Below are 8,697 nucleotides of genomic sequence, written 5' to 3'. Positions count from 1 at the left end.
AAGCGTTCCCATTGTGTGTGAGCCGTAATTCCATGTGAGGGACCCCCAGGATTGGAGACCCCGGTTTGAGGGACCCCAGTGATGGGTGAAGCATTGATGGTCAGTTGCGTGAGGGACACCATGAGTGTGTGAAGCGCACGGATGCGCTTCCCGAAGGGGAAGGCAGTGTGATGGAGTGACCATCACTTGGGTGGTGGGTGTGTTCTGACTAACATGCCAACGAGCCTGGCTCTTTGGTGTAGCGGTCAGAGCCCCAGTTTACTACTCCAGAAGGTCTGGGTTCGAGTCCCGGCTGGGCAACTCTACTCCCCTTCGCTACACAGTCTCTCTGGTGGCAGGGGAGAAACCAAACAAAAAAGGTGAAGAAAGAAAGAGAGCAGGGGTGTAGAGAGAGAACGAGAGACAGAGATGAAGAGAGAGGCAGTGCTGTATTTATATTATAAACACTACAGAGGATAATCTCAAAAGATAACAAGCCTCTTGTAGGACTTTCAGGCGGACCAGAACGGAGCCGGTGTTCGCACCAGTTACGTTCGGCACTAAAGTGTTTGTCTGCGAACCGCCAGTGTTACCGGGCTCTGAACTTTTTCCGCACGTGACTGTGTTACCCGGATGAACCTGCTGACGACCACGCTGTCGTCACGGTTCGCAGAGAAAAACCTAGTATTTTGCGTTTCGCATTGCGAACCAACTTTCTGGTTTGCGAACGCAAATATCTGTGGCGTGAATACGACAGTCAGTTCGCGATTAGTTGCGGGAATGGGCTCCAGCACGGTTCTCAGTTGGCCTGAATGCGCTATTGGTGAACACCTCACAATAAAGAGAGGGAGGGAGAGAAGGAGGGAGGGAGACAGAGAGGGAAAGAGAGAATAGACACCAAAACAAAGATAAAAGAAAAGAGACATCCGTGTAGTATTCTCTGTACTGTATAACATTATAAAGTGTCCACACAAAAACAAGCCACTTCAGAAGCCACCACACTTTGAGTCTGAGAGGAGAGGAGAGGAGAGGAGAGGAGAGGAGAGGAGAGGAGAGGAGAGGAGAGACAGAGAGAGAGAGAGACAGAGATACAGGCAGACAGAGAGACAGACAGACAGGAGATCTTAACCTCCGTCTGGATATTTTGTTCAATAAGCGCTATATAAAAGTCTCGCAACTATGAAACGATATGGATCAGAGCATTTTAATCTTCTCCCTTCAAGTAGAAAACCCGACGGCTCAGACAATCTCTCCTATCTGTGCTACTTCAAGTGCCGTATAGGTAAAGCAAGCAAAGGAATTGTATCAGTATAGAGTATTTTTCATACACAGTTTAATTCAGGCCTGTGCCTGAACCCTTTAACAAGTTTGAAATGAGTAAACTCAAATGTGCTGTACCGTAAATTATTGTTGCAAACAAACACTGTCAAGCCAGAAATAAGGCACTAAGCTGGAGTACCATCATCCCAATTATTGTGCTACACAAAAAAGGTGACTGTTTTTATGCAATGTCCCTCTTACCCGCGACCCCCCCCCCAGTACCTCTGCAAACCCCCCTTAGGGGTCTTGACCCCCAGTTTGGAAACCACTACAGAACTTACTGGACAGGAGAGGGAGAGGGGTTCAATACTTACAGGAGAGGGAGAGGGGTTCGGTACTTACAGGAGAGGGAGAGGGGTTCTGTACTCACTGGACACGGAGAGGGAGAGGGAGAGGGGTTCTGTACTCACTGGACACGGAGAGGGAGAGGGAGAGGGAGAGGGAGAGGGGTTCAATACTCACGGGACACGGAGAGGGAGAGGGGTTCTGTACTTACTGGATACGGAGAGGGAGAGGGGTTCTGTACTTACTGGATACGGAGAGGGAGAGGGGTTCACTACTCACTGGACACGGAGAGGGAGAAGGGTTCTGTACTTACAGGAGAGGGAGAGGGGTTCAATACTTACGGGATACGGAGAGGGAGAGGGGTTCTGTACTTACTGGACACGGAGAGGGAGAGGGGTTCAATACTTACTGGACACGGAGAGGGAGAGAGGTTCTGTACTCACTGGACAGGAGAGGGAGAGGGGTTCTGTACTCACGGGATACGGAGAGGGAGAGAGGTTCTGTACTCACTGGACAGGAGAGGGAGAGGGGTTCTGTACTCACAGGATACGGAGAGGGAGAGAGGTTCTGTACTCACTGGACAGGAGAGGGAGAGGGGTTCAGTACTTACTGGACACAGAGAGGGAGAGGGGTTCTGTACTTACAGGAGAGGGAGAGGGGTTCAATACTACTGGATACGGAGAGGGAGAGGGGTTCTGTACTTACTGGACACAGAGAGGGAGAGGGGTTCCATACTCACTGGACACGGAGAGGGAGAGGGGTTCTGTACTTACAGGAGAGGGAGAGGGGTTCAATACTCACGGGACACGGAGAGGGAGAGGGGTTCTGTACTCACTGGACACGGAGAGGGAGAGGGGTTCTGTACTTACTGGACACGGAGAGGGAGAGGGGTTCTGTACTTACTGGACACGGAGAGGGAGAGGGGTTCCGTGAAGAAGGTCTTGGGTTCCTTGGTGCTGGCCTCGGTTCCGTGCGCGTGTCCGGGTAGAACCGGGTTCTCGGGCATGAGGCGGAACAGGTGCAGCAGCAGCTGATGTAGGCAGCGGCTCTCCTTCAGGTGCTGGCAGTACTGCACGCGGAGCTACAGAACCACAAACACACACGTCATGAAGACAAATTAACACCAGTGCACGCAAACAATGTGTATGCAACACCAGTGTGCATTGCAGCACCAGTGTATGCAACAGGTTTTGGGGCAGCCGTGGCCTAGTGGTAAGAGAGTTGGTCTTTCAGGTTCGAATCCCACCTGACCTCTCCCTACATCTCCATCCATGGCTGAAGTGCCCTTGAGCAAGGTACCTAACCCCACACTGCTCAAGCCAGGGATTGTAACCAACACCCTGACAAATAGTAACTGTAAGTCGCTTTGTACGAAAGCGTCAGCTTAATGTGATGTAATAATGTAAAATGTATTAATATTCTTACACCGGAGGGTGACAACTTGAATGGTTTCGCATAATTACAGGGGACAGGACTGGAATAGTCTAAGATGATTAAAGTGGTGTGAAAGACACAATAAAGGACATTACACTGTCTAATCTGAACACACAAAGTAGTAAATATATTCTTACATTAGAGGGTGAGGACTACCCGCACAAATAGACCAGGCGCGATGCGATTCAAGCGGCAGAGCGATATGCGCGATTGAAGAGACTACAGTATGTCCGTTACAAGCAGAAGGCAAAGCATTCAAACATTCCCATTGGCTGTGGTCACTGACCTCTCTACAGTCATTGGCTGTCGCGGCTTGTCGCCGAACCGCGTCATAGAAAGTTGAAAGGATTTCAACTTCAAACTGTCACGCTCGTCGCGCAAATCGCTTTACAGAATGGCTTTTGTCTCGCGACTCAATACAAAGTCAATTACTTCCGTCGCTCGCCTCGCTCTCGTCGCGGTAGGTGTATTTGTGCGGTAAAGATGCACATGATGGCCTCGTTTATACGAGACATTTAATTCAGAATTAAGTGAATTTAATTCCGATTTGAAAACGTCATGTAAGCACTTCACAATTCAGAATTAAATGAAAGTTCAACGAAAACTCGAATTAACTATTTCATTCTGAATTAAAAAACAAATATTTGTTCTTACATTGGAGGGGGAGGACTTGAAGAAGGTGAGGAGGAGCTTCCAGGCCAGCAGGTATCCCAAGATGCAACAGTGCTCGACGCTGAGGGGCTGCACCACGGCGAACTCGCCCACGGCCACGCCCCCCAGGATGCTGTCGAGCAGCTCCTCAGTGGCCAGCAGGATGGACATCAGCGCCGCCGGGGGAGAGCTGAGGGAAACACACACACACACACACACACACACATACACACACACGCACACACACACACACACACACACACACACACACACACACACACACACACACACACACACACACACACACACACACACACACACACACACACAGGGCTGCATTAACACACAGGATAGATATGGCTGCAGAGCAAGAGGGAGACAGAGAGTCCGTTACAACATGCAACCTTGCTTCCTCCACTTGTGCTTGTGCCTCNCCCCGTCCTCCTGGCCCCGCCTCCGTGGAGAAAACCATAAAGTTTCCCAGCCGTCAGCCTTGCCACAACAACTTTTGGGGGACTGTTTTTATTCACCATCCCAATTGGAAATGAGACAACGATTTGAGCTTTCGCAAGATATTGAAATATAATGCTGTGGTCAGTGATGTTATCATGACATATTACTTCCTGGTACGAGGAGACAAGCACAAGTGGAGGAGGCAAGGCTGCATATTGTAACGCACTCACATACATGCACACACAGGGCCGCATTAACACACAGGATAGATATGGCTGCAGGGGGAGAGGGAGACCAGGGGGGCAAGATTTGGCTGGTTAGCTTCGTAAATTAGCAAGGCACTTCCTCGTTCGCTTTTTTCACGAATTCTCATTTCCGACCCCACTTATGATTGGTGGGTGAGCGAGTTTAGTGTTGGGCACACAGAGCTTTACAGGTATGTGGTTGGGCACCTCCATGCATCCAATGCCCGTCTTCCATATAACTTTCTAGTCAAACGTAAGTCAGTCACTAACGTGGCACGTAATTGGCTGAGTAAACTGTCGACGGGAATAACTCCATTTTGAATGCTGAAAAAATCGTTCAATTTTGGCTGAATTCACTAGCCTAGCATTTCCCATTGAAATGACTGGAGGCAGGACTTATTCCCTCTCTCCAGTTCTTATACTACCTCCATGGGGGAGACAGAAGCTTCTCTCCATTATCCTACCTCCTGTCCTCCATTGTGCTTGTGGCCTCATTCATACAAACACAAACAAACACACGCACACACAGTTTTTCTACATTCACAACGCGTGTGTGTGTGTGAAAGCGAAAGTGAAAGCCCATTGAGAAACTCCAACTCCCATTGTCATTGTGACACAGCACTCCACATCACACAAGTGAACACTGCACACTGCACACAACGAAATTGCTTTTATGCCTCACCCGTGCAAGGGGGCAGCCCTCAGTGGCGCCCCATGGGGAGCAGTGCGGTGGGACGGTACCATGCTCAGGGTACCTCAGTCATGGAGGAGGATGGGGGAGAGCACTGGTTGATTACTCCCCCCACCAACCTGGCGGGTCGGGAGTCGAACCGGCAACCTCTGGGATGCAAGTCTGACGCCCTAACCGCTCACCCATGACTGTCCATGAGCACGTGTGCACGTGAGTATGTAGTTCTGGACTCTAAGCTACTGTATTGTATAGCTCTGGACTCTTAGCTGCGCTCTGATTGGTGTGCTGAGTAGTTCTGGACTTTAAGCTGCTCTGTGATTGGTGCGTTGAGCAGTAGTACTCACAGGCTGGGTGCCTCCCCGTCGTCCTTCTCAGCTCTGCTGTTGGCACTGTCACTGTCACTCTCCGGCAGCTGGGGCATCACCCTGTGGACACACCAGGGACACACGTCACAGGAAGTTACATCGTGTGTGTGTGTGTGTGTGTGTGTGTGTGTGTGTGTGTGTGTGTGTGTGTGTGTGTGTGGTGGCATCACCCTGCGGACACACGAGGGACAAACATCACAGGAAGTTACATCACGTGTGTGTGTGTGTGTGTGTGTGTGTGTGTGTGTGTGTGTGTGGTGGCATCACCCTGGGGACACCAGGGACATACATCACATTCAATTACAACTCAGTAGAAACGAATGTGTGTGGTGGGGCATCACCCTGCGGAAACGACACCAGGGACAGACATCAAATTCAATTACACTGTGTGTGTGTGTGTGTGTGTGTGTGTGTGTGTGTGTGTGTGCGTGTGCGTGTGCGTGTGCGTGTGCGTGTGCGTGTCTCTCCTTACTTGTCGAGCATGTGATACACAGCTAGCTGTAGCGGTCTGGATTTGAACAGCAGCAGTGGTGTGAGGGTGTTCAGTAGTGTGTGTGTAGCGTGTGTGTGTGTGTGTGTCTGTGTGTGTCCTCACTTGTCAAGCATGTGATACACAGCTAGCTGCAGGGGTCTGGATTTAAACAGTAGCAGTGGTGTGAGGGTGTTCAGCAGCGTCTGAGTAGCGTCCGGCAGGTTGCTGTTGCTGTGCTGGTCGGCCACCAGGCGCGCCGGCAGCTTGTTCTCCAGCAGCTGTTTCAGGGGGATGTGGGTCAGGGCCTCCCCCAGCGCACACACCACCGCATGGGGGAACAGCGGCTCGTCAGGCTCCCTAAACTCATCTGGAGGAACAGGGAGACGGGGACGCACACGGTTATGGGTCAGTTGATATACTTGTTGGAGGGTTTTTTGTATATATTTAGGCACAGGTGGGATTTGAACCTGCAACCCTTTTGATCTTAAGCCCACCTGCCTAACCATTATGCCACCGCTGCGACTATATCGCCCCTTTATTTGACAGGACAGTGGAGATAATGACAGGAAGCGAGTGGGGAGAGAGCGAGACGGGGAAGGGTCGGCAAAGGACCCGTGCCGGGAATCGAACCCCGGTCGGCCGCATAGCAGACGAGTGCCCTTCCATTTGTGCCACAGCAGGGCCACCCACCTGGTATCCTGATGAGCAGGGGCAGTAGAAGGTTGTTGATGCCCTCGGAGAAGAACTCCTGCCACTCACTGCACAGCTCAGCGGGCAGCTGTTCTGCCACGTCAGTAGGGGGCGCTGTGAAGAACTGGCTGAGGCGCGAGATCAGGCCACACGTCTCGCACACAAACAGCTGCACCCACGGGTTCCAGAACACGGCGCTGTTCTCACTGGCCGTCTGGCGGGGGGCAGAGAAGAAATACACAGTAGCAGAGAGTACAATACGTAAGCGATAATGTGCTGCCCACACGTGACGATTGGAAAATATTTCCCAATGAGGTGAACAACACCCCAACGCCATAGGCGGAAACCTTAAAAAACAAATATTGAAAATAAGACTTTTTTTTTTTACTTTTACATCCGCGGAGACCCTGTTCATTGCAAACCATAACTTTGAAACTGAGTAAATAGTATCAAATGTAGTAAAATGTCAGATGCGTACTGTAAACTGTAACTTTAAAATCGAACCTCAATTTAGCAGCTGCACTAGTAATGGCAATATTCAAATAATAATTAGTATGCGTCTAAATGTGGGGTTTGCAATAACAGTCTTGCTGATGAGCGTTTGTCTTCTGTCCGGCGGCTGTGGTTTGTTTAGTGTTGCAACAGAAACACAACACAAACAGAATGATCATTATTTATGTTTTAATAATGCATGATTTTACTTTTTAAATTGTGTGACTTTACTTAATGAGATTGGAACAAATATATTTTCTGCAACAGCTTTAGAAAAGCAATGAGACACCCGGCAGGCCTGTAGGCAGATGCTGAATTTAGAAGAACTAACCGTCTGCTCTACATCGTGCCTAAACAACATCCCTCAGCTGATCTAAATGCAGCACCCAAACCCTCAAAAACCCACACAAGCCCACACACAAGCCCACTGTGTCTTCAAGCGTATGCCAGATGTATTACGACCTGTGTCTAGGGGTGATAGTGAAAAAAATCCTGAGCCTGAACTTTTTCCTCAGCTCTAACGACGACGACAAGATACTGCATAGTGACATAACGTAGGCCTATTTTGACACATTATTCAAACATTTAATAGCCTGTGTATGACCATTATTCAAGCCTGATAGTAGAAGAAAACCCTGAACCTGTAACACTTTCTGAGATAAGAATAACCTAATGGATCAATGTTTTTATTTTTGCAAATTCTGTCAAGCCTGAAATAATAATAATAATAATAATAATAATACTTTCGTTTTATATAGCGCCTTTCAAAACACCCAAGGACGCTTCACAGAGTGTTGTGTTGGAGAGTGTGAGTGTGTGTGCGCGTCAGTGTGTGAGCATGTGTGTGAATGCGTGAAAGTGCTTGTGGAACTAGCAGCCATAAGCCTCCAGGAAGAGATGTGTCTTAAGGTGTTGCTTAAACATGGCCAGTGAAGGGGCATTTTGGATGTGGTCGGGCAGATTGTTCCAAAGAATGGGAGCAGCAACATGGAAGGCTCTGTCACTGGTGGCCTTGAGCCTGGCACGAGGGACGATCAGCTGGCCCTTGGAAGAGGACCGCAGGGATCTTGAGGGGTCATAGGGGTGAAGGAGGTCACTGAGGTAGTGGGGTGCCAGACCATGGAGGGACTTGAAGGTTAGGAGGAGGACTTTGTAGGTAATCCGTGACTTGATGGGGAGCCAGTGAAGCTGCTTGAGTATGGGGGTGATGTGCTGCCAGGGTCTAGTGCCTGTTATGATCCTGGCAGCAGAGTTCTGGACATATTGCAGTCTGTCTAGGGCCTTGTTGGGTAGACCAAGCAGGATGGCATTGCAATAGTCCAGACGGGAGGAGATGAAGGAGTGAGTGAGCGTCTCCGTAACTGTCTTAGAGAGTGAAGGCCGGAGTCTGGAGATGTTTCGGAGATGATAGAATGCCGATTTGGTGACTTTTTTGATGTGGGAGTGAAGTGAAAGTGATGAATCCAAGATGACACCCAGGTTACGTACTTCGGAAATCAGGCATGGAGCCTGAATACTATCAGCCTTGTGTGTCATATGAACACATACATGCATTTTTGCACTACTCCCATTGCTTGGCCACAGCATCCCAGCTTGGCCTTTCTTCCCTTCTATTGCTGC

General features: G+C 49.6%; 1 protein-coding gene across 1 annotated transcript in view; it reads right to left on the bottom strand.

Annotated features, from left to right (window-relative positions):
- The window catches only part of ltn1 (listerin E3 ubiquitin protein ligase 1), a 54,058-nt gene that overhangs the window by 16,149 nt on the left and 29,212 nt on the right, over positions 1-8,697 (bottom strand). Inside the window, 5 exon segments of the mRNA XM_063202745.1 lie at positions 2,488-2,665; positions 3,673-3,859; positions 5,403-5,483; positions 6,019-6,262; positions 6,586-6,799. Of these exon segments, the coding sequence (XP_063058815.1) occupies positions 2,488-2,665; positions 3,673-3,859; positions 5,403-5,483; positions 6,019-6,262; positions 6,586-6,799 (904 nt within the window).

Source organism: Engraulis encrasicolus, chromosome 7 (assembly GCF_034702125.1).
Source record: "Engraulis encrasicolus isolate BLACKSEA-1 chromosome 7, IST_EnEncr_1.0, whole genome shotgun sequence".
NCBI classification, from domain to species: Eukaryota; Metazoa; Chordata; class Actinopteri; order Clupeiformes; family Engraulidae; genus Engraulis; species Engraulis encrasicolus.
This window is presented reverse-complemented; position numbering and strand designations above follow the sequence as displayed.